Source organism: Myotis nattereri, assembly GCF_964212035.1.
Source record: "Myotis nattereri genome assembly, chromosome: 16".
NCBI lineage: Eukaryota > Metazoa > Chordata > Mammalia > Chiroptera > Vespertilionidae > Myotis > Myotis nattereri.
This window is the reverse complement of record NC_138091.1, coordinates 5,242,738-5,269,851: the sequence shown is the minus strand read 5'-3', so window position 1 is coordinate 5,269,851 and position 27,114 is coordinate 5,242,738. Positions and strand designations below refer to the sequence as shown.

General features: G+C 41.9%; 1 protein-coding gene across 5 annotated transcripts in view; it reads left to right on the top strand.

Moving 5' to 3' along the window:
- Positions 1–27,114, top strand: part of NCOR1 (nuclear receptor corepressor 1) — a 236,298-nt gene that overhangs the window by 132,484 nt on the left and 76,700 nt on the right. For 2 of the 5 annotated variants that reach the window (XR_013997027.1, XR_013997028.1), the window contains exon 16: positions 9,665–9,792. Coding sequence is in view for 1 of the 5 variants with exons in the window: in XM_081110795.1 (XP_080966921.1) it covers positions 9,665–9,792; positions 15,362–15,579; positions 17,108–17,170; positions 20,717–20,856 (549 nt within the window). In the remaining 4 variants the exon portion in view is untranslated. Of the gene's footprint in view, positions 1–9,664; positions 9,793–15,361; positions 15,580–17,107; positions 17,171–20,716; positions 20,857–27,114 lie in introns of those variants that run through there. The other 3 variants (XR_013997029.1, XR_013997030.1, XM_081110795.1) reach the window with 2 other exon arrangements.

Here is a 27,114-nt window from a genome sequence, read left to right as displayed (position 1 = left end):
GTAAAGGGATAATTTGATGTTTATTATACCTTATCAATGCTAGATTAACAGTGTCTTGCTTGTGATAAAGGGGAAGGCTCTAGTGACAGGGAGTGTCTCTGTTAACTCTGAAACATTTGTCTTCTAAAGTTATTTGGGGTACTACTTCATTCTTCTGTGGCACACTTGCCTTGTTAGGTTTTAGCCATATTAGTGTTTTCCTCTGCACATTCTTGTTCTGTGTGATAGCTCCCTTAGCATATCCCCAAGTGCATTTGCAGAACTGAGATTTTCCATATGTATCCTCATCGACCCGACCGTTAGGAGGCTTGCCCCAAGTAGGTTCAGTTTGGGTTTGGTCAGCCCTCCAACAATTCTAGTCCTGCTCACTATCACTTTTAGGTTACCTTGGAGATTTTCCTTCTAGTTTTATAGTTTTTTGGTTGTTTCACTGGAAATTTGTGAAAGGAGGGGGTTAATAATGGACTTATACCACCATCTCAGACCAAAAGAATCTTATCTCTGTTTCTTAATTGCTTGTGTACTATTACTTCATTTTGTTTGTGTGAAAATAGATGGACAACTTTTCAGAAATTAGGTGGTATTAATTTACTATAGTACGGAATGAGCCCTAGCTGTTTGGTTCAGTGATTAGTGGTTTGGTTCATGGACTGAAGGATCATGGGTTTGATTCTGGTCAAGGGTAAGGCGTACCCCAGTTTGTAGGCTTGATCCCCAGCCTGGTCGGGACCCAGGTAGGAGGCAGTCAATCGTTGTGTCAGTGTTTCTTTGTCTCTCCCCTTTCCTTCTACTCTCTCTAAAAAAAAAAATCAGTGGGTAAAATATCCTCGGGTGAGGATTAGCAAAACAAAATTATAAAGATAACTGAATGACATTAGAACTGATACCAAATAAGAGAAGAATCCATTGGACTTTTAAGCAGAAGTATAATATCAGATTTTAGTTGTGACAGACTGTTGTGACTGTTCTATTGAGGTTAGATTTGTGAGGCAAGGGAAGAGTGGGGAGAACAGTTAAGAGATTATTTTAATAATCCCAGTGGCTTGGACTTGGCTGTAGTTGGGTGGTGAAGAGAACTGATCAGTTTCTGGTATATATTTAAAGGTAAGGCCAAAGAGTTTTGCTGATGGTTTGAGTGTGGGGGAATGTGAGAAAAACAGTTATCAAAGATAATCCAAGTTTTGGTTTATGGAGGTGCCGTTTACTGTGAAAGGCATGGCTGAAGGAAGAACAGGTTTTGTAGGAGGAGCAGATTTCAGGACATGATAAAATTCAAATACCTGCTGGACATCCAGGTGGAGATCTAATGTACAGAGTTAGCTATATAACCTTGGAGTTTGGGAAAAAGATTTGGTTTGGAAAGAATAGAATGTACTATATAGAAAATACTTTTAAAAATATCTAGTTATAAGTTAAGAATTTTTAAATTCATGTGTCTTGATTTTACCTTCTTTATCTTACTCTGGTGGATATATCATAGAGATCCAACTAGTTTGAAAAGTCTCTTTACTGGTTTATTATCCAATCAAGTTTGAATCACTAGGTAATCCCAGAGTGATTAGGGCACATTTATTTCAAGACTCTGTAGAGCTCCACTGAAGCACGTTCCATTCTTTCAGTTTTTGTCTACTTCTCCCTTCCCCCACTCCTCTTACCCATAGTAAACTATTGATGGAAAGATTCCAAGTTTGTGAGCTTGGATTTTTAACCTATTATTGCCATAAAGTAACTTGCTTATTATTTACAAGAGGCCCGGTGCACAAAAATCGTGAACTTGGGTTGGGGGGGGGGGGTCCCCTCAGCTTGGCCTGCACCCTCTTGCAGTCCGGGAGCCCTTGGGGGATGTCCAACTGCTGGGGAGCGGGCCTAAACCAACAATCAGACATCCTTAGCCCTGGCACTGCTGCTGTACTCTCCAGCCGTGAGCCTGGCTTCTGGCTGAGCGGCACTACCCTGTGGAGCGCACTGACCACTAGGGGGAAGCTCCTGTGTTGAGCGTCTGCCCCCTGGTGGTCAGTGCGCATCATAGCGACCAGTCATTCCACCGTTTGGTTGATTTGCATATTAGCCTTTTATTATGTAGGATTCTGAAAGTGAGTTTTTAATCTCAGAATCATAAGGAAATTAGACAGGTAATCATATTTTTGTTAAAAATTGTGTTCAGAAATCATTATTGGCAAAAGATTAGACTCTTCTCTCAAATTGCTGTTAGATACTGCCCAATCCACTTTTACAGTTCAACTTATTAGCATCCCATGATGAGAATGAGTGGTTTATTATAAGTTTTAGTTGAAGACATGATTACCTATTAAAAATTGGAAACCTGAAGCCTACTCTTAAATGCTATTATTTGAAATCTAGAATTATAAATGATACTAGAGGCCCATTGCATGAAGACTCACGCAATAGGCCTTCCTTCCCCTGGCTGCCAGCACCGGTTTTCCTCCGGCACCTGGGACCCAGGCCTTTGGTCCGGCCGCAGCAGAGAAGCCAGGCCTCGAGGCTAGGCTTCACTGCTCCTGCCACAGCGAGGCTTGGCTTCTCCGCTCCGGCCGCAGCGAGACTAGGCTTCTCTGCTCCAGCCGCAGTGAGGCTTGCTTCTCCGCTCCAGCCATAGGTAGGCTTGATGTCTCCGCTCAGGCCACAGCGGGAGACACAAGCCTCTTTAGTCTTCATTCTTCAGTCGTCTTCAGTTTTTGCTGGGGCCGGAGCCTTCAGTCTTTGCTCCGCACCTGTGTATGCAAATTAACCCGCCATATTTGTTGGGTTAATTTGCATACTCATCCTGATTGGCTGGTGGGCATAGCAGAGTGCCACCAATTTGCATGTTTCACTTTTATTAGTGTAGATGCCCAGTAATTTAATTCTGTGTATAACATCTATAATAATAAAAGCATAATATGCTAATTAGACTGGACAGCCAAACAAACTTCTGACGATCTTCCAGATGAAGCCGGGACTGCGAGACCTGAGGGAAGCCACCATGGCAGCGAGGGCTGAGCCCCTTGCATGAATTTCGTGCATCAGGCCTCTAGTTTTGTTAGAAGAAAATATTTTTTCTTTCCAGTGTAAACTCTTTATTTAATAAGTCTGTTACTGTGTGGATAGGATTATTATGGTACCTGTTAGTGACCTATGCAAAAGCAAGTCATTGTTAAGGGACCACATTCTTCATTTCCAGTACTTGAATACTTTTTGCAAGAACTTGTACTCTTCCATTATGTTGACAACATATTCCCTTTTATGTCAGCATGTGTTTTCTTGGCCTTATTATTTATTTATTTAAAATATTTTTAAAAATTTTAATTACAGTTGATATTCAATGTTATATTAGTTTCAGTTGTACAGCATAATGTTAGATATTTATATAATTTACAAAATGATCTTCCTGATAAGTCTATTACCCACTTGGCACCATACAGTTATTACAGTATTATTGACTATATTCCCTATGCTGTACTTTACATCTCTGTGATTATTTTGCTACTGCCAGTCTGTACTTCTTAATCCCTTCACCTTTTTCACCAACCCCCAAATCTCCTCCAATCTGGCAATCATCAGTTTGTTCTCTGTATCTGTGAGTTTTCTCTCTTTTATTTGTTTGTTTATTTTGTATATTAGATTACACATATAAATGAAATTATATGGTATTTGTCTTTCTCTGTCTGACTTCACTGTTCATAAAACCCTCTACCTCCATCTGTCTTGTCGCAAATGGTAAGAGTTTAGTTCTTTTTGTTGGCCAAGTAATATTCCATATATACCACATATTCTTTATCCAGTCCTCTATTAATGGACACTTAGTTTGTTTCCATAATTTGGCTATTATAAATAATGCTGCAGTGAACATAAGGGTACATATATCTTTTTAAATTAGTGTTTTGGATATCTTTGGATCAATACCCAGAAGTAGGATTGTTAGATCATATGGTAGTTACTAGTGGCCTGGTGCACAGAATTCATGCCCATTAAAAGGGAATTAACTAGAGGAAATATTTTAATATTGCTATTTGACCTTTATAATAAAAGTGTCAGATATGAAAGAAAATTAGTAAAATGTATATGAAAATAATATATAAATTTATCTCCCGCGGGGATGTACCGTCAAGTCCCCACCGGCACCCACGGGGACCCAGTGTCAAGTCCCATGGGCGCGGTGAGACCCAGACTTTTAAGTCCTGGGTGTGGGTATCTGGCTCTCTTATCCCTCCGGTCAGAGTCTGGGCCGGCACCCGTAGGGATGCAGTGTCAAGTCCTGCTGGTGCTGACAGACCTAGAGTCAAGTCCCTCCCCAACCACACACACCTCGCCTGCACGCACACCCGCACACCCGCCCACCCGCATGCGCCTCGAAATCATGCGAGACCCGGACCTGCCAATACCCGTGGGAACGCACCGTCAAGCCCCTCCAAGCACCTGCGGGGATGCAGCATCAAGCACCCGCCAGTGCCATGCGGGATTTCCACGAGTCCTGGAGTCCTGCCTCACTGGCCGGCGCCGCATGGGACTCTCCCAATGCACCTCCTGGCCAAAATCCCTGCTGGCGCTGGTCAAGTCCCAGCTGGCACCTGCTGGGATGCAGTGTCAAATCCCTGCCCACCCACGTGGGCCTTGCCATGCACGCAGCCCCGCCCACCCACGAGCACTTGCTGGCACGCAGCCTCCTGGTGATTGTTCGTTATGGTGTGACTGCATGACGACCACAGACTTTTTATAATATAGGATACTTTTAATTTTTTGAGGAAACTATACTGTTTTTCATAGTGGCTGCACCAGCTTATAATCTCACCAACAGTGCAGGAGGGTTCCATTTTCTCCACATCCTGGCCTACATTGTTGTTTGTTGATTTATGTTGATAGCCATTTTGACAGGTGTGAGATTGTATCTCTCTAGTTCATTTGCATTTTTCTTATGATTAGTAATGTTGAGCATCTTTTCATATGTGTATTGGCAATCTGTATGTCCTCTTTAGAGAAGTGTCTAATTGGGTCCTCTGCCTATTTTGTAATCAGAATGTTTGTTTTTAAGGGGGTTGAATTGTGTGAGTTCTCTATAAATTTTGGATATTAACCCCTCATTAGATGTATCATTGGCAAATGTCTTCTTCCATTGATGGTTCTCTTTTCATTTTGTGATGGTTTTCTTGACTGTGCAAAAACTTTTTAGTTTGACGTAGTCCCATTTGTTTATTTTTGCTTTTGTTTCCCCTACCCAAGGAGACTCATATTCAAAAAGGCATTATTAAGAAGAGTGTAAAAGAGTTTACTGTCTATGCTTTTTTTCTAGGAGTTTATGATTTTGGATCTTACATTTAAGTCTTTAATCCATGTTGAGTTTATTCTTATATGTGGTATAAAAAAGTGATAAGTGTTTCATTCTTCTGCATTTGTATGTCCAGTTTTTTCCCCAATACCATTTATTGAAGAGAATGGCTTTACCCCATTGTATATTTTTGCCTTTTTTGTCATAGATTAATTGATCATACAGATGTGAATTTATTTCTGGGTTGTCTGTTATGTTGTATTGATCTGTTTGCCTGTTTTTTATTCTAGTATCATGCTGTTTTGATTGCTATAGCTTTGTAGTATAGTTATGAGGTAGCATGATAGCTCCAACTTTATTCTTTTTCAAGTTCACTTGGCATATTTGGGGGACTTTTGTGGTTCCACATAAATTTTAGGGTTATTTGTTCTAGTTCTGGGAAAAATGCCATTGGTATGTCGGTTGCTTTTGGGTAATGTGGACATCTTAATGATGTTAATTCTTCCTATTCATGAGCATGATATATGTTTCCATTTATTTGTGTCTTTTTAAAAAAATATTTTCATTGATTATAGAGAGGAATGGAGAGGGAGAGAGAGATAGGAACATCATTGATGAGAAAGAATCCTTAATCGGCTGCCTCCTGCACAACCCTACTGGAGATCGAGCCCGCAACCCAGGCATGTGCCCTTGATCGGATTCAAACCTGGGGCCCTTCAGTCTCCAGGCCATCACAGTGTGCGGCGCCCCAAGCCCCTGATAAGCCCTGCTCTGTGCCTGATAGGGGGGACCTCCCCAACCCCCTGATCGCCCTGCAGCTCAGTGTGTGACAGGGTGCAGTGCCCCAACACCCCCTCCACTGGCCCTGCTCTGTGTGTGACAGGAGGCGGCGCCCCAGCCCCCTGATCAGCCCTGCTCTGTGCCTGATAGGAGGGAGCTCCCCAACCCCCTGATCGCCCTGCAGCTCAGTGTGTGACAGGGTGCAGTGCCCCAACACCCCCTCCACTGGCCCTGCTCTGTGTGTGACAGGGGGCGGCGCCCCAGCCCCCTGATCAGCCCTGCTCTGTGCCTGATAGGGGCAGCTCCCCAACCCCCTGACCACCCTGCGGCTCTGTGTGTGACATGGGGCGGGGCCACAACCTCCCTAACCGCCCTGCCCTTTTCGTGACAGGGGAAGGCGCCCCAACCCCCTGATCAGCCCTGCTCTGTGCCTGATAGGAGGGAGCTCCCCAACCCCCTGATTGGCCCTGCTCTGTGGGTGATAGAGGGCGGTGCCCCAACCCCCAGATCCGCCCTGCTCTCTGTTTGACAGGGGGCGGTGCCCCAACTCCCCTATCGGCCCTACTCTGTGAGTGACGGGGGGAGCTCCCCAACCCCCTGACTGACCCTGCTATGTGCGTGACAGGGGGCATTGCCCCAACCCCCTGATTAGCCCTGCTCTGTGCGTGACAGGGGGTGGCGCCGCCACCTTCCCATCGACCCTGCCTTGAGTGTGACAGGGCGGTACCCCAACCCCCCAATCGGCCCTGCTCTGAGCCCTACCAGGGGCTGCACCTAGGGATTAGGCCTGCCCTCTGCCAACCGGGAGCAGGCCTAAGCCAGCAGGTCGTTATCTCCCGAGGCGTCCCAGACTGCAAGAGGGCACAGACTGGGCTGAGGGACCCCCCCCCCTCCCCGAGTGCACAAATTTTTGTGCACCGGGCCTCTAGTCTACACTAATAAAAGAGAAACATGGTAATTGGCGTACGACCGCTACCCTTTTCATTGGCTAATCAGCGAGATATGCAAATTAACTCTCACCCAAGATGGCGGCCGGCAGCCAGGCAGCTTGAAACTAACATGAGGCTTGGCTGCCTCAGTGACGGAGGAAACCAAAGTTCCCCGCCTGCAGTTTCAAACATTGTAACAAATACTGCCGGACTTCAGCCAGCAGATTCGCAGCATTGTATGCAAAGGCCAGAAACCTACTTTCAGGAGCGGAGGCCTAAGAGCTGGAGCCAAGCCTCAAGCTAAAGCTGGCCCAGAATAAAAAAAAAAAAGGAAAAAAGGAGCGTTTGGGAGTTCAGTCACCCCCAGCCTGAAAACAGCCCTCAGCCCCTCACCCAGACTGGCCAGGCACCCCAGTGGGGACCCCCACCCTGAAGGGTGTGTGACCAGCTGCAAACAGCCATCAGCCCCTCACCCAGGCTGGCCAGGCACTCCAGTGGGGACCCCCACCCTGATCCAGAACACCCTTCAGGGAAAACCAGCCGGCACCCACCCATGCACCAGGCCTCTACCCTATATAGTAAAAGGGTAATATGCCTCCCAGCACCGGGATCAGCGGAGCCGAGAGGCCTCCCGGCACCGGGATATGCATGACAGGGGGCAGCGCCCAAACACCCTGATCGGCCCTGCTCTGTGTGTGACAGGGTGCAGCACCCCAACCCCCCCCTCCCCCGGGCCCTTCTCTGTGTGTGACGGGGTAGAGCCATAACCTCCCCATCAGCCCTGCCCTGAGTGTGAGAGTGGCGGCGCCCCAACCCCCTGATCAGCCCTGCTCTGTGTGTGACGGGACGGTGCCCCAGCTCCCCTATCGGACCTACTCTGTGAGTGACGGGGGGAGCTCCCCAAGCCTCTGATGGGCCCTGCTCTGTGCATGACAGGGTACGGAGCCCCAACCCCCCTGATGGGCCCTGCTCTGTGTGTGACGGGGCAGTGCCCCAAACCCCGGATTGGCCCTGCTCTGTGCGTGACAGGGGGTCGTGCCGCAACCTCCCCATCTACCCCGCCTTGCGTGTGACAGGGGGTGGTGCCCCAACCCCCCAATCGGCCCTGCTCTGAGCCCGACCAGGGGCTGAACCTAGGGATTGGGCCTGCCCTCTGCCACCCGGGAGCAGGCCTAAGCCAGCAGGTCATTATCTCCCAAGGGGTCCCAGACTGCTAGAGGGCACAGGCCGGGCTGAGGGACCCCCCCTTCCCCCTGAGTGCACAAATTTTTGTGCACCGGGCCTCTAGTATATACACACACACACACACACACACATACACACACACATACACACTTTTTATTGTTGAAAACAATACATATGTTCCCCATTTTCTCCCCCTTTGCCCCTCTCCACCCAGTCTCTACCCCACCCCAGGGTTTCACCACACTATTATCTGTGTCCATGGGCTATGCATATATGCATGTAAGTTCTTTGGTTTATCTCTCCCTGTATCCCACTCCCATCCCTCACCCACAGCCCCACCCCTCCAAGATTTGTCAGTCTGTTCTATGCCTTCATGTCTCTGGACCTATTTTTTTCTAGCTTTTTATTATCCTGCCTTATTCTTCCTTTATGAGATTACTAGAGGCCCGGTGCATGAATTCATGCATGTGTGCGGTCCCTCGAGGTGACCTGTGGGGATTGGGCCCCAGCTCATTCCCCGAGGCTTGCAGCCCCAGCTCGTGCCCCCAGCCTCACAGCCTTGCACCCTGCCTGGCACCCTGCTGTGGCCTGGCGCCTCACCTGCTCCATCATCCCGTCTGCGGGTTTATCGATTGGCTCAGGGCCTCCCGCCTGGCTCCACCACATCCTGGGAGCTGGGTGGTGGCCCCACCCCCAGCTGCCGCTGCCCCTGGTTGCCATCTGTGGGATGATGGGCAAGTCAGTTGGGCCCCTGCTCGCACCCGCTGTGGCCTGGCGCTTCACAGCAGTTCCTCCATTGAGCGTCTGCCCCCTGGTAGTCAGTGTGGGTCATAGCGACCATTCGAATGGACACTTATCATATTTGCCTTTTATATATATAGAAGGTTGTAATTTCAGCTTAGAAATATTTGTGCTTTACTTCTTTTCACTTTATTATATCCTTAGTATTTTGCCAAATTTCTTCAATCTTGATAAATGACCATAGCTGCCTACTAATTCTATTAAATGAATGTCCCCCAAAAGAGTAAAAGCATAACGATGTTTTATATAGTATTATCTATAATGATGAAAAAATTGAGAATATAGTGAACATCAAATACTAGGGGGATGGTTTGATAGGTTATCAAATTTTAAATTAAAGTTGAAATGCTTAAGTGACAGATTAGATATAGGAGTTACAAAAAGAGCACACCAACCATAGATTTCTAGTGGAATCTTAACATTTTTGATTCTTTGATGGGTTCAAATACTATTGCCATTTTGTGTGTGTGTGTGTGTGTGTGTGTGTGTGTGTGTGTGTATGTATATCTGACCTTTTAAACAATATATATAGAATATATTAAAGAGCCTTAGACTTTTTGTAAATACATGATTCCTAATTACATTGTAAAAGATTAATACGTTAATTATTTATTCTTTTTGCATAGATATTTATTAAAATTCATCATCAGGATTTGAGGAGATAGTTCTTTTACCTTTGAATTTTATAAATGATGGTTTATTCTAGCAGCAAATTGCCCGACCATCACAAGAAGAAAAAGTAGAAGAAAAAGAAGAAGAGAAAGCAGAAAAAACAGAAAAAAAAGAAGAGGAAAAAAAAGATGAAGAAGAAAAAGATGAAAAGGAGGACTCTAAGTAAGTTAAATAATTAGAATTAAATAATTAGTTAAATTTTATACTTATTTTTAAATAATGAAATTGTGTCTTTTGAAGGTATAAAACTTCAGATAAAAGAATTAATGTGATGTGTGCTTTAACTATTGAGTAGTTATTTGATATAAATAAGGAGTGGAGTATTTCAGTAAATATAACTTTTGGCTTATTTGCCAGACATGGTATATATTACTTCAGAAGGAATAGGCTATAATAATATATACTTATCACTGAGATATATCAAATTTAATCTAATCTTTGATTTCAAAGATACCTCATGATCTTTTTATGTACCTCATTTGCTCATTTGTATTATCATATAAAATAGAGTTCCTGGTTTGTTTGTGGTTGTTGCTGTTTTTGAGGTTATAAAAGTAATTCTTGCTCATTATTGAAAATTAGGAAAAGAGAGCAAAATATAAAGAAAATCAATCTGTGATTCTTCCACTCAGAGATTCTTGATTCCTTTGTGTACATATTGTGTCAGGGTGGTGTGGGGGGCTTAGCGGCTGGGTTGGTTGTGTCTCTCCCAGGGGTCAGCGTTATTAAAGCATTATTTACATAGAATAAAATTCACCAATTTTAGGTGTAAATGTTAAGCATTTTGACAAGTGTGTGCATTGGGGTGACCATTGCCACAACCGTGATGTAGATAGAATGTTTTCTTTATTTTTTTTTGCGAGTCAGTTTTGTTATATTTGTTATTTGCATATTAGATAGAACATTTTCATAACCCCACAAAGTTCCCATATGCTCCTTTGCAGAGTTTCTCTCCCCCCTTTTCTGGCATCTGGCAATTGCTAATCAATTTTCCTTTTTCTATAATTTTATATAAACTGGGTTATACAGTATAGAATCCTTGTGTGGCTTCTTTTACTTAGCATAATGCTTTTGAGGCCATACATGATGCATGATCAGTAGTTTGTTCCTTTTTAATGTTTACTGTGTTATTTTTATAATCCTCTTGGAAATATTGAAGGTTTGTCTAGTTTTGTGTCAACTAAAGCAGACTTAATCATTTGACATGGCTTTTAAAGGTTGGATACTCATGCCATTCTAATATTCTAGGAAGATACCCATTTAAAAAATACGTATATTTTTTGCCCTGACCAGTTTGGCTCAAGTGGCTAGAGCGTCGGCCTGTGGACTGAAGAGTCCCAAGTTCGATTCCGGTCAAGGGCGTGTACCTTGGTTGCGGGCACATTCCCAGTAGGGGGTGTGCAGGAGGCAGCTGATGGATGTTTCTCTCTCATGGATGTTTCTAACTCTCTATTCCTCTCCCTTCCTCTCTGTAAAAAATCAGTAAAATATATTTTAAAAAATAAATAAAAATATGTATATTTTTTCGTTGTTCATGTATAACATTTATATTCCCATGTGTTCATTGGTTCTGCTCATATGGAACTACCATATCTTGATTTTACTTTTTTTTTCTTAAAATCTCTAATTTGTTTAACAAACATTCATTTATTACTGATGTGACTAGGATGTTATGGAGGATAAAAAAATACATAAGATATCTGCTACTCCCAGGTAGTTTATGAATTAGTTAGTAGGAGAAAATTAGGCAAGATACAAGTACAATTTTTAAAATTTATTTATTTTGTTTTAAAATATTTTTATTGATTTCAGAGAGGGAGAGAGAGATAGAAACATCAGTGATGAGAATCATTGATTGGCTGCCTCCTGCACACCCTCTACTGGGGATTGAGCCCACAACCGGGGCATGTGCCATAACCTGAATGGAACCATGACCTCCTGGTTCATAGGTCAAGACTGAACCACTGAACTATGCTGGACCAGCTACAAGTACTATTTTTTAAAAAAGAAAGAAAAGCCTGGAAGAAATGAACAAACCCAATAAATTTATGTTGAAAGATTGAGAAGAGGTTGAGGTTTACTAGTACACTGGAACCTCCGTTCTTGAATTTAATTCGTTCCGGACAACTGTTCAAGAAGTGATTTGTTTGAAAACTGAATCATTTTTCCTATTAGAAATAATGTCAATTGAATTAATTCGTCCCAGAACCCCAAATGAGTCCCCATTTTAACCTTTCTTATATACAGTACAAGTCTAATGTACCATTTAATCTATAAACAAACACTTCTTTTCTCAAATTTATCGAACCACCCCCTACTAACCTTAAAACAATCACTTTCAGCACTCATTCTAGGGGTGTCTTTCAGGGAGTCAGCAGTGCCATCCATCTTCACTTTCTCTCATATCACTGCCTCTGAAATGCTGTCACTGGCTAACTGCTTTTCTTTTATCCAAATCAACAACAGCTTTTCTACCACTTCAGTTGCCTGTGATCATTGTTTCTTTCACAACCTTACCAATATTAGCATTCTTGCCAAAACCGGTTTGGCTCAGTGGATAGAGCGTCGGCCTGCGGACTGAAGGGTCCCAGGTTTGATTCCGGTCAAGGGCATGTACCTTGGTTGCGGGCACATCCCCAGTGGGGAGTGTGCAGGAGGCAGCTGGTCGATGTTTCTCTCTCATCGATGTTTCTAACTCTCTATCTCTCTCCTTCCCTCTCTGTAAAAACTCAATAAAATATATTTAAAAAAAATATATATTAGCATTCTTGATGGCCTCTTTAGGTTTTAAAATTGTGCTAAGCATCCCTTTGGCCAGCAGCAGCAACAACAATAAAACACAAAAATATTAACAGCACAATTTCCTAAGATGTTAGCAAGGAGAGGTTTAGCTGTAAACTGACTCATACTGGTGCATTCTGCCCTTTGTTTGTGGCCTATAGAGGCTTTTTATTTTTAATGTATTTTATTGATTTTTTTGCAGAGAGGAAGGGATAGGGATAGAAAGTTAGAAACATCGATGAGAGAGAAACATCGATCAGCTGCCTCCTGCACACTCCGCACTGGGGATGTTCCTGCAACCAAGGTACATGCCCTTGACTGGAATCGAACCTGGGACCCTTGAGTCTGCAGGCCGACGCTCTATCCGCTGAGCCAAACCGGTTAGGGCTGGAGAGGCTTTTTATCATGCAGATGTATCAGCATGAAGGTTGTCTGGTCAAAACTAAAGTTTTGTTCAAGAACAGACATTTTTTCCTTGAACAACATGATTGAAAGTGAATTATGGGAGAAGGGAGACATTCCAGAACCAAAGTTTGACTATACTGTCTGGATAATTTGGAGGCCTTTATATAGGAAGTACTGGTTAATTTGGGGTAGAATAAAGGGAACAATGTTAATAGATAATGCCTCTCTGAGAAATGACAGATGATGGTTTCATTAGAAAAGAACATAGTGTGCCTGAAAAAGAAAAGTGGAAAACAGATTGGTGTTAGATTACGTAAAGCCTTAATGAAAGCTAAACTGTAGACTTCATTCAAGAGACTGTGGAAATAGACAAGGCTTAGAATGGATGGAATGATTTATTACCAAAATTATTCTGCTAGAATAATGTTGTATTAGCAATATAGAATGAATGGATTAGAGATATAAGAGTCAGAGAAGTTGTTATAAAAGACTGTCATTGGGGTACTAAGATACTGAATAAGTACAGTGGTAGTAGAAACAGAAATGGGAGAAATATTGAGATGAAATACCCAAAATTTGTCATCAGATTACATACAGGAAGTAAAGAAAACGGGAAAGAGCTAAAGATGATGTCAAATCTATACCTGAGTGATTACGAACATGGTGGTATTGTTAACAACAAATGATTAGAGAGTGAGGTGGATCAAAAGCAAGGTGGTGAGATGAGCATGTTTTTGCATATTGATGGGAAATTCAGGTGGTGCAGTAATTGGGAAAAACAAGTCTGGATATTAGGAGATTTAGGAGATGGGGTATGAATTTATTAGAATTGATGTAAATAGGTAATCTCACAGAACTTTAAGGCCAGAGAGAGCCTTGGGAAATCCCTACATTAACGGATGATCAGGAAAAGGCAGGCCCAGAAAGAGTCCCAGAATAGCAATAGGGATATTAGAAAAGTGTGAAATCCTACAAGCAAAGTTGAGAAGGATATAAAAAGATTTGTCCACTGTATCAGTTGCAACAGAAGGAGTAATGTGACGAGAAGTAATAAAGGTTATTTGATTTTGCAGTTTTTAATTCATTGGCGACTTTTGACAAAACCTCTTTAATCAGGGGCTATAGTATAAAGCAGATTGGTAAGGGAATACAGAAGTGAAGGGGGAGAGAGCTACATGGTAATTTCAAGGGTAATTTATAACTGAAGGGGAAAGAATTATTCTTGAAACATTTGGGGGCAGGGCAGTGACTTACTTGCTAAGCCACAATAGGTCTTTATTTGAAGTAGGTAAAATTAAAACAAACAACAACAAAAAACGCACCTTCCATTAACCATTTGTACACCATAAATGTCTATAGATGCAAGCGGCGGACCTTTTTAAATTAAATTTAAAATATTGTGGCAGTTAACTGGTTAAGCAAGAATAGTTGAGTGTTTGAATAGTGCCATCTTTTTGTTCATTTGTAAAAATGTACATTAAGCACCTTACTTAAAAAAATTTTACTTTTCAGTTATAGTTGATGTATAATATATTTCAGGTGTACAACTCAGTGATTAGACATTTACATAATCTATAAAGTGATATCCCTCATAAATCTAAGCACCTTGCTTTTAACTATAACAACCCTGGGAGATAAGAAAGACAGAGAATGGTTTCCAGTATTACATGTGGTACTATTGCTATAGTAATGACCGCTTATTGTGTTTTTCCTAAGTGCCTGAGACTATGATAAGCCCTTTATAGCCTGAAGGAAGTTTAACTTTAATAGTAGGAAACACCTACGAAGTTTACTATGTTCCAGACACTGTTCTAAGCATTTTACAGAAATTAATTTCTATAATTCTCACCACAGCCCTATGAAATATACTATTATTATCCTCATATTACAGATGAGAAACACTGAGCTCCATAGAGGTAAGGTTGCTTGTCCAAGGTCATCACAGGGCTAGTCATCACATAGAGCTCTGTATGAACCCAGGCAGCCTGGGTCTAGAGGCCATTTTCCTAACTATTAGGCCATGCTGCCCTGTTTGTACATAACTGTCCTTGAGGTGGTGAAGAATATGGAGCCTGCTTTAATAAAACAATATTGTAGACTGTTATTACAGAAAGAGCATCGGTCATGGAGAATGTCCTGAAGCTTCTTCATTTCACAAAGGAGGAAACTTGTGTCGCAGCAAAGGCCAGGAATCCAGGACTCCTGCCTCTCGGTGTCCCCTGCCTCTGGGTTGCAGGTCCAGAGGGTGTTTCTGTGCTTCATTACTTCCTCAGAGAGAGTGTTCTTGTATCTAAGTCAGGGGATTTGAAATGTGTTTACATTTTAAGTCCATTAACAAACAAAACAAGCCTTTGTGAAATATCTTAATTTGAATCAGTCAAAACTTCTCAAAATTGGGGCATGACAATATTTTATAAATTTTGTTTTAGTAATGAAGGGATTGGCTACTTTTATTCAGTTTCTATTTAAAGATTTTTCAAAGCTGCCTTCTTTGACATATGTATACCTTAAATCACACAAACTTTTCATTCACTTTTGTTTCCAGAGAAAATACTAAGGAAAAGGACAAAACAGAAGGTATAGCAGAAGAAACTGAGGAGAGAGAGCAGGCCATACCCCGGGGACGAAAGACTGCCAATAGTCAGGGCCGCCGAAAGGGCCGGATCACCAGGTCCATGACAAATGAAGCCGCTGCTGCTAGTGCTGCAGCTGCAGCCGCCACCGAGGAGCCCCCTCCACCTCTGCCACCGCCGCCAGAACCCAGTGAGTGGGCAGATGGAGTGAACCAGCCACACTTTTGTTTGGGATTCTGTTTCAGTGCTAGGCTCGGGCAGCAGGGACCTCTGATATTGACAACCTAGAAATACTCTGCAAGTCTGGCTTTCACATTTTTCAAACTTCTTTGTAAAAGAACAACAGCCCCTATTTTGCTACCCTAATAGAGCTCTTTTTCTTTTTACTTACTTATAATCCTAATGTACATACTACTTTGTTTTCTGATATTTTAACATGGCGTATATCATGAATATTTTCTAGTTTCTAAGCCATCTTCAATTTTACTCTGATGACTGCCAAATATTGGCATTGTGCCCAGAGGCACAATTTCCTGACCCATATCCTGTTGTTATCCTCTACCCTCCTTTTAAGCCAATATAACACTGTAATTAAAAAAAAATTCATATATCATTTTCTTTCTGTTAAATTATTTTCTATAGGAATAAATTCTGAATATTGAGTCCAAGAGTTCAAAGCATTTGTCTTTGTTGCTAAGTATTGTCTCATTAGTTTATAAAGGATTATGTTAATGTCGAGTACCACCATTGATGGTTCAGTGGTACCAATTTCACTGTAAGATTAAGTATGAAAGTTCTAGGAATGGCAAGAATAATGTGAGAGAAATATGTACACAAGCCGATGGGGGCAGATCACAAAGGGCCTTGTTTGAACTATATGCTTCGTTGCTTACAAAGGTTTTAAATAGAGGAGTGCTTTGATTAGATTGGAGTTCAGATATCTCTAGTGACAGTTGTGGAGCTCAGATTAGAGAGAAGGAGGGCTGGAGGAAGAGGGACCAGCTAGAAGGGCAACATTATGCATGCAGTGGCCCAGGCAAGGAGAGGTGGATTCAGGGTATTAGAATTGACACATATCATTGGATGTGAGTGGTAAATGGGAGGAAGGATTCAAAATGACTAGTCTGAGGATCCTGTTACTAATTTGAGTGACTGGGTGGATGGTAGTATATACTATTGAGAAGGGGAATACAGCAGGTGCTCATTTCAGGCCTGATAGTCTCAATTTTCTTTCTAAAGTAAAAGAGAAAGTGTTCAGTTCATGATCCATCCATGTTTACTAGATGTCAGGCATGGAGGATGAACATAAGAGCCTCCAAGAGAGGAAGAGACAGGGGACTCAGAGAACGGGAGAGGACTGTGCCTGGATCAGCAGGTGGAGTGCTGTTTCTTCCTCTGACTCTTCATTAGGAAAGGATGGAGCTCTAATAATTGGGAAGGCACTGGGTGAAGTGGGACTTCTTAGAAAATAAATTAATGGTTTTCAAACGTAGATATGGACGGAACTTTAAAAAACATTAAGAAAGATCACAGAGGTGTTGCATTTTCCCCTTTAGTTTGGTGGGGGAAGAGGCTGATGCCATCCTATTTCTTTAGTTTCTTTCACCAGTTGTCAGAGAAATAGGTTACAAATTATGCAGTCTGTGCCATATAATCTGTGAATGAAGGTTTTGGGTTAATTTTTCTCTACCTTATTGGGTTTTCTCTTTTTATTTTAGTTTCTACAGAGCCTGTAGAAACCTCTCGATGGACAGAAGAAGAAATGGAAGTTGCTAAAAAAGGTAAATGATAGTTCAGATTCTTCAAGTTTTTTTGTTTTTGTTTGTAAGGTTATTAATAACTAGTGGCCTGGTGCATGAATTCATGCACATCGAAAGGGAATTAATTAGAGGAAATATTTTAATATTGCTATTTGCCCTTTCTTTATAATAGAAGTGTCAGAGATGAAAGAAAATTAGTAAAATGTATATGAAAATATTTATTGCCTCAAAGAGGGCGGCCCAAGCTGCCTTGCCGGGGCTCCATGATCAATCACCATGCAGAGGGAGGCCCTGCCCACCCACCACAGCGCCACCGGCTGGGTAGCCTAGGCCTTCCTCTTTGGGGCGATCAATCGTGTAGCCCCCCCACCCCCTGATCGATCGCTCCGCAGAGGGTGGCCTGTGCCTTCCTCTGTGGGGGCAATCGTGGGGCGATGGCAGGGCCCCCGACTGAGCGCATCACACCCATCTTGGCTGACCTGGCGCCAGTGCGTGTCATGGTGTGGTCTTCTGATGGTCGTTCTGCTATTCGGTCATTTGGTCGATTTGCATATTATGCTTTTATTATTAATGAGTGAGATAGAGCTAATTTTTTTAATCTAAGAAAAAAGTTCTTCGACAATGATAAATAGAATTTAGAAGTAAACTTACAAGTTGGTTTTTTTTTTTACTGTGTGGTTGGTACCTTATAAGGCACCCCAAGTGTGCCTTGTTGAAGAGGCACTTTTAAGGGAATTAAGGTTCTCATTTTATTTAAAGAGCAAGTAGGCTATTTTCACTTTTTCAGAATAGTTGCGATTAATACTTTTAAAGTTGTTTTGGAAGGTATTTTCATGTAAAAAGTTTGTATTTGTGTTATTTAAAAGTTGCATTGAATAGAATGATAAATAACTTCTTAGTGCTTATTTGGTAAGGCATTTGATTAAAAACTACTAAGAAATTACACTGTGATTCAGAGAAGAGTATGAACATTGTAGACAGACAAACAAAAGTTTGGATCCTGTCCTTGATCTTATTCTGGAACTTTATGGGTCTTGTATTTTTCCACTGTTGCTTATTAATCCACTGTTGCTTATTAATAAAAGCCTAATATGCTAAGTGTCCAGTTGTCCACTCAACCAATCAAAGTGTAATATGCTAATGATATGCTAAGGCCACTCAACCGCTTGCTATGACGGGCACTGACCACCAGGGGGCAGATGCTCCGACTGCTAGGTTAGCTTACTGCTGAGGTATGGCTGATCAGGACTTAGCAAGATGGGCCGGACATGCCCTGGAGCCCTCCTACAGTTCCTCCCCAGCTGGCCAACCCCCCCCACATCCCTCCCCGGACCCAATTGTGCACTGGTTGGGTCCCTTGGCCTGGCCTGCGCCCTTTCGCAATCCAGGACCCCTCAGGGGATGTGGGAGAGCTGGCACCAGGCCTCTAGTGTAATATAAAATTTAAGATTTCTAATAGGATAAATAATTGGTTTATAAATAAATTATTTGTTTTCAAATATAATAATTTTTGAGAGATTAACCGCCTTTTGGGGGAGTTAAGTATTTACCTTGTAATTCTAGATAGAGGATATTGTAAACAGCTTGACTTTTAGTGATACATTTCAGACTTACTTTCTATTTACCAGGTAATGAGTGATACATTTAAGTATCATATAAACCAAGTTTACCAAAAATACAGCAGTTAGTGTTCTGTCTTTTATTTGAAGTTTGCCATGATTAGAACATTTGTGATTTGTCATGATTACATGTTAACTTTTTAAAAGATTCACATTTATTCTCTGATAATCAAAATTTCATAGTGAAGTAAGTAGATATTAGCTATATCATAATCTTATTCAGGTAGATACACTAACATATGACTGTTTAGTCACCACTCTTTTTTTTTTAATGTATTTTATTGATTTTTTACAGAGAGGAAGGGAAAGGGATAGAGAGTTAGAAACATTGATTAGAGAGAAACATTGATCAGCTGCCTCCTGAACACCTCCTTCTGGGGATGTGCCTGCAACCAAGGTACATGCCCTTGGCTGGAATCAAACCTGGGACCTTTCAGTCCGCAGGCCAACACTCTAGCCACTGAGCCAAACCAGTTAGGGCTAGTCACCACTCTTTTCATCTCTTATTCATATATCGGGTAAGATTTAGAAGTGATCTTCCAGTAATTACTAAGGAAGCTATGGGAATTAAACTTGAAAAACTGATGTTTTTCTATAAATTCTTAAATTTATACTGGAAATTTTTGCTTGGGTACACCTTTATTTAAAGTATATGTCTGGCTGGATAACTCTTATGTATATATGCATTTTCATACCCATATTCCTTCGACATGTGTATGTGTGCATATATGTATTATTTGATTAAAAAGTATCAGATGGCATAGGTTTCTGTGATGCTTTGGGTTACAGCAGATTTTTTTCAAATGGTTAATTTTTCTTAGGACATTTCTTGATTGTGAATGGACTGAAGACATGCTGATGATTCATGGAGTCTTGTATGTGTGTATACATACATATACATACATACAGGATGGGGCAAAAGTAGGTTTTTAGCTGTGAATACATGAAACACAGAGTTTATTCTTGTATTATTAATTACTAGAGGCCCAGTGCATGAATTTGTGCACTAGTGGGGTCCCTTGTCCTGGCCTGCGGGATCGGGCCGAAACCAGCTCTCTGACATCCCTCAAGATGTCCCGGAATGTGAGAGGGCGCAGGCCAGGTCGAGGGATTCCACTGGTGCACTACCAGGGCCAGGAAGGGATGCATGAAGTTGGACAGCCAGAGAGGGACCACGGGAGGGCTGCAGGGCATGTCCATCCTGTCTTGCTCAGTCCCGATCAGCCGGACCCCAGCAGCAAGCTAACCTACCAGTCAGAGCATCTGCCCCCTGGTGGTCAGTGCATGTCATAGCAAGCGGTTTAGTGACCTTAGCATATCATTAGCATATTACTATTTGATTGGTTGAATGGCTGACCAGATGACCATACACTTAGCATATTAGATGTTGATTACATAGGATTTTATTATTTTCCATATGAACAAGTATAAACCTACTTTTGCCCCTCCCTGTATATATATCGTTATGTTAATCATTTATATTTGATTGTATTATTAATTTTATATTGATACACTCTTTCCAAAGATTTAGAACTACCTTCTCAGTCAGTTTACAAGTATTTGAATTATTACTATTTGTCCAACGTCAATGATCATGCTTTTTGTTTGTTTGTTTTTATTGTTGTTGTTGTTCCACTTATGCATTCATGGGTTGATTATTGTATGTGCCCTGATGGGGGATCGAACCTGCAATCTTGGCATACTAGGACAATGCTCAAACCAACTCAGCTCCCTGGCCAGGGCTTTCATGAGCATGTTTTAATTAGAGCTGTTCAGTGAGTTTTGTGTCAATACATATTTTAGTAAGTATTGAAGTATATCAGTGAGAATTGAAAACACTTTTAGTGTTAATGATTGTGAATACAATGATTAAGTTTGTTTTATTATTACTCTTGTTTGCTTTATCAGGTTACTGTTCTTTAACATTTGTTCTGTTTTTAAAATACAGGTCTAGTAGAACATGGTCGTAACTGGGCAGCAATTGCCAAAATGGTGGGAACTAAAAGTGAAGCTCAATGTAAAAACTTCTATTTTAATTATAAAAGGCGACACAACCTTGACAACCTTTTGCAGCAGCATAAGCAGAAAGTGAGTATGTCAGGCGTGGTGAATCTCTTACTGATTTTTACTTACAGTTTTTGTTTTTTGAACTTCAAGATAGGTTTTGAGAAAAACTTTTGTAGCTCATATTTTTATTTATTGCGTTTACCTGTAAAAGATGTGCTAGTTTCTTGACACAAGTTCACTATTTATTTACTGCCCAAAGAATAAAACTTCTGTTAGTAGTAACGAAAATTCAGTACATTTGAATTACTGTAAAGTGGATTTAAAAATGGAAGCATTTCGGAGTTTGAATTTAAAATTAGTTGGAGTGCTCTTGACATGATTTGATTTGGCATATTACAAAGCATTTTCTCAGAGAAATATTATATTGGATAAATGTTAAAAACCAGAAAGTAGGAAAAACCAAGATGGCGGCATAGGTAAAGACCTGAAATTACTGCCTTGTACAACCACTTCAAAACTACAAGTAAAAGACAAAACGGACATCATCCAGAACCACAGGAAGGCTGGCTGAGTGGAAATTCTACAACTAGAAGGAAAGAGAAAAGCACACTGAGACTCAGAGGAGGTGCGGAAGTGCAGAGGTATGGAGGCGCTCGTGGAAAGGACTGGCAACTGAGGACGCGGGTGTCTTTTGCAATCGGGAGGGAGACACAAGCTCCCAACTGCTCTGAACTCCAGTTCCGGGTGAGTTTCTGGGGACCCAGATACATACGGGGAGAAACTGGACTGTCTGGCATCGGGTGGAACTTGAGGGTGGCCTTCTCCCAGAGGTGCTTGCAGCAATTACCGATTACCCCGGGACACTGAGATCCGGGCCTCTTGCAGCAGGGCTGAAAATCAGCCATAGCTGTTTGTTCCGCCCTGTTGATTCTCTGAGACCCCGCCCCACCCAGGCTGCTAGCAAAGGCTTTTGCATATGAATGCCCTGGCCCTTTGCAATCTAAAATTACCTAACTAACTGCAGCTGGGTCAGAGAGACCCAGAACATCCAAAAGCAGGCCCAAGGCTCCACAGCAGCTTGCATTGCTTCACAGCTGGGCCTCATCTGGGCACCTCCAAACCCCAAACAAAGAAGAGGAATCTGCAGATCTCTCTGTAGCTCCTGCTGGGTAGCCTCAGGCAGAGGCTAAATTACCACCTCCTTAGAGATCCAAGAGCCAGTGTACCCAGTGGTCAGAGTGGGACCATCCAGATTACAACTCCTCAGACCCATAAGGGACACACTCAGGGGTCAGACTCAGTGAGCACCAAAGCCCCACTGAAGCAAGTCTTGCCCCAGAAGGGTATCTCCAGCACAGAAGTTCTCCCACCATAGACACAGCTGATTCTCACAGTCAATTGGCCTGGAGATCAATTCCTCCCAGTGATACCAGTAACAATCAAGGCTCAACTACAACAAGACTGTGTACAAAGCCCACAAAAGGGTGCACCAAGAGTGTCCACCTCAGGTAATTGGGGAGGCTGAGCCACTGGGCCCAATAGGACACCTAGCACACAAAGCCACTCTATCAATACAGGGAAACAGCCAAAATGCGGAGACAAAGAAACAGGTCACAAATGACAGAAATGGAGGAAAGCAACCTATTGGATATAGAGTTCAAAACCACAGTTATAAGGTTTTTCAAGAATTTTCTAGAAACAGCCGATAAATTTAGTGAGATCCTCAATAAATCTAGTGAGACCCTCGAGGATATGAAAGAGGACTAACTAGAAATTTAGCATACACTGACTGAAATAAAGAATAATATACAGAGATCCAACAGCAGACAAGAGGATCCCAAGAATCAAGTCAAGATTTGAAATACGAAGAAGCAAAAAACACCCAACCGGAAAAAAAAAAGAAAAAAGAATCAAAAAATATGAAGATAGTGTAAGGAGCCTTTGGGACAACATCAAGCATACCAACATCTGAATTATGGGGGTGCCAGAAGAAGAGAGAGAGCAAGATATTGAAAACCTATTGAAGAAATAATGACAGAAAACTTCCCCTACCTGGTGAAAGAAATAGACTTACAAGTCCAGGATGCGCAGAGAACCCCAAATAAAAGGAATCCAAAGAGGACCACACCAAGACACACACATCATTAAAATGCCAAGAGCAAAAGACAAAGAATCTTAAAAGCAGCAAGAGAAAAACAGTTAGTTACCTACAAGGGAGCACCTATATGATGGTCAGCTGATTTCTCAACAGAAACTATGCAGGCCAGAAGGAAGTGGCAAGAAATATTTGAAGTGATGGATAGCAAGAACCTACAACCAAGATTACTTTACCCAGCAAAGCTATCATTTAGAATTGAAGGTCAGATAAAGAGCTTCACAGATAAGAAAATGCTAAAGGAGTTCATCACCACCAAACCAGTATTATATCAAATGCTGAAAGGTATTCTTTAAGAAGAGGAAGAAGAAGAAAAAGGTAAAGATAAAAATTATGAACAACAAATACATATCTATCAGCAAGTGAATCTAAAAATCAAGTGAATAAAAAAATCTGATGAACAGAATAAACTGGTGATTATAATAGAATCAGGGGCATAGAAAGGGAGTGGACTGACAATTCTTGGGGGGAAAGGGATTTGGGGAGTGAGGGAAGACTGGACAAAAAGCATACACCTATGGATGAGGACAGTGGGGCGGGTAAGGCCAAAGGGTGGGGTGGGAACTGGGTGGAGGATATCTGTGGGGGGAAGAAAGAGGAACAACTGTAATAATCTGAACATTAAAGATTTATTTAAAAAAAAAACCCAGAAAGTATAAGAGTAATGAAAATTTCTTAAGAAGGACGTTTTAATGTTCTCAAAACCTATAGAGCTCTTTGAGGGTTCCATTAGGTCAAGACTATAGTCAAACCTGGGTTTTCGAATGTCTCCCGTTTCGAACCATTTGCCAAGTTGTTCATGGAAAAAATGTCTCAGTTATTGAACAAAACTTCAGTTTTCAACCTGACAGCCCTTTCATGCTGATACATCAGCACAGCAAAAGTGGTCCCTCAAGCCACAGACAAAGGAGAGAATGCTAGTCATCTTACACTAACCCTCACATTGTTAACATCTCCTGAAATTGTGCTGTGAATATTTTTGTGTATATTTATATATTTAGCTTTTGTTGCTAGCAAAATGGACAATTAGCACAATTTTAAAATATAAAGAGGTCCTCAAGAGTGCTAATGTTGCTAATGGTATTAAAGTCACTGATCACAGGCAATTAAAGGTAGAATAACTGTTATTGATTTGGATAGTGATAGCATTCTGGAGGCAGTGATATGTTAAAAAGCAGAGATGCTGCACCAGTGAAATGAGTGCTGAAAGTGATTCATTTAAGGCTAAAATTTGATAAATTTAAGAAAAGAGGTATTTGTTGATATATTAAACTAGAGGCCCGATGCACGAAATTTGTGCAAGGGTAGGCCTTCATAGCTCTGGCTGCCTCACGGCTCTGCAAACCGGCCCCCTGCCCACTGGTTGTTCCGGAAAGTCGTTCCACTGTCTGGTATAATTAGCATATTAGCTCTTTATTATATAGGACTAGTGGTCTGGCACATGAAATTTGTGTGTGGGTATGGTCCCTAGGCCTGGCCTGCTATCAGGGCCATCTTCCCTAGCTGTCCGCAGCTGGCCCTGCCCCCTTGCCACCACGTACCCTTGGTTTCCCTTTCTTTATCGGGTAATCTGGGCTTGACAGCTGGGGGACAGGACCAAGAGGTCGGCTGTTCCCACCCGCTCACCGGCCCCACCCCCACTGCAGGTGGCCATCAGGCGATCGGAGCCTGCTGGCTTGGGAAAGAGACCAAGAGGTGGTCAGTGCGTTTCTTAGTGACAGGTTCCGAGGTCGTTCTGGTTTTTCTGCCGTTAGGGTCAATTTGTATATTTCCCCTTTATTATATAGGATAGAGGCCTCGTGTACGGGTGGACTCCAGCTGGCCTGCCCTGAAGGGGGTCCCGGATCGAGGTGGGGAGTCCCCGCTGGGGGGCGGGGCCGGCCTGGGTGAGGGGCTGTGGGCAGTTTGCAGGCCAGCCACGCCCCCTGTCAGGGTGGGGGTCCCCACTGGGGGTAGGGTGGGCAAGGGGTTGCAGGCGGTTTGCAGACCTGGCACGCATCCGGTTGGGATGGGGGTCCCCACTGGGAGCATGGCCAGCCTGGGCGAGGGCCCACGGGTGGGCAAGGGGCTGTGTCTGGAAGACGTCCAGTCTATCTGGTCTAATTAGTATATTACCCTTTTATTAGTATAGACTAGAGGCCTGATGTATGAAATTCGTGCCAGGGGCTCAGCCCCCAACACAGCGGTGGTCGCCTCTGCCTCGGCCACCATGGCTTCATCAGGTCTAATTAGCACATTATGCTTTTATTATTATAGATAGTACATTAGATGGTAATGTTTAGAAGAAAGATTAAAATGGGAAATCATTTGGGAGTATGGAACGACTTAATTCACTTTACATTATTTCTAATGGGAAAAATGAGTCAATTTTTGAAAAAAAACTCTTCTCGAATGGCCTTCCAGATCAGTTAAGTTCAAGAGCTGAGGTTTCATTGTCTTTACTTAAAATCTTAAGATGTTATTTATTTTTTTCTACTGTATTTACATTTGCATTGATGGTGTTAAAGCAGTTGTGAGTGAGAGTGCTGGTGCCTTTGCATGAATCCTGGCAGCACACCACTGTGCCAAGTACTTTAATGTATTCTTAATCTCCAGGTATTTGAAGCATTTTGTTTTTGTTTTAAAGCCAGTGTCACTTAAGAATTTCCTTGATGAAGCAACAAAAATTAGCTTTACTAAATCTTAACTGTTGAGTACATGTCTGCATGATAAGTGGGAAGCATGCATAAAGTTCTCCTGCTCACTATCAAAGTATGATGGCTCTCTCAAGGAAAAGCACTCTTGAAATTGAGTTCCAAGGCTCTCTTTTTTCATGGACTGTCATTTTTAGTTGACTATTTGGCAGACTTCCTTGTTTTAAAATACATTTTTTAATTGATTTCAGAGAGGAAGGGAGAGATAGAAACATCAGTGATGAGAGATAATCATTGATAGCTGCCTCCTGCACACCCCACACGGGATCGAGCCCACAACCCAGGCATGTGCCCTTGACCAGAATTGAACCCACGACCCTTCAGTCCGCAGGCTGACACTCTATCCACTGAGCAAAACCGGCTAGGGCTGAAATTTTTTTTTTAATGAAGCACAAGATGAATGAAGAAAATAGTAAATCTGAGTAAGAAGGAGCTATAAAATATATGTCATTTAATAGCATTCTTACCGATTGTTACTTTAACAATTTAATCGTAAACATATTTGAGAAATACAAATAGCTTAATCACGTTCTTATGGTCTGTTTGATTTGACATTCTAAAATATTTTCTAAGACTATTTGTCAATGTTTCTTTAGAAATACAACTACTACTTGAGATGAGCCATCATTGCAAGATATATTTTACATTATTAACATATTCATGTGATATATCTGAGATTTGCTTCACAATAAATCAGTACAGAATGGGGATCAGGGAAAGTAGGTTAGGTATAGATGAAACAAGATTTGCCTCTAACTTCTGTATGTGTTTCAAAATTTCCAAAATAAAAACTAAAAAAATAAAAAGAGTGATCTAATGTGTAATAAAAGTGCATACATTTAAACTGATTCACATTTGAATTATAATGTTGGCTAATTTTAAAAGTTATACACAAAGGAACTTTTAGGTTAAAAATGTGAATGCAAGAGGTAAAAATATGCTATAGCAACTAAAATATAAAGGAAAGAAAATAACAAAAAACCTACTGCTGAGAGAGTTGACTTCAAAACTGTTCTGGGAGAAAAATAAAAGAATAAATCAGACATGTTTCTAAAAGATAAACATTGTTTTTATTGGACAGGGCTCTTCAGAGAAACAGAACCAATGGGTGTGTGTGTGTGTGTGTGTGTGTGTGTGTGTGTTTCACGAGGGAGCGGGAGTGGGAGTGAGATTGATTTAATTATTTTTTATTATTTTTTTAAAAATCTTTGCTCGAGGATATGTTTATTGATTTTAGAGAGAGGAAGGGAGAATGAGAGAGAGAGACACATCCATGTGAGAGAGAAACATTGATAGATGCCTCCTGTATTCACCCTGACTGGGGATGGAACCCACAACCTGGGTATGTACCACCACTGGGTATCGAACCCCTAGGCTTGCAGTGTACTGGATGATGCTCCAACTGAGTGAAAGCAGGCCAGCGCGAGATTGATTTACTTTAAGAAATTGGCTCATGATTTTGGAGGCTAAGTGGATACAAAATCCAATAGG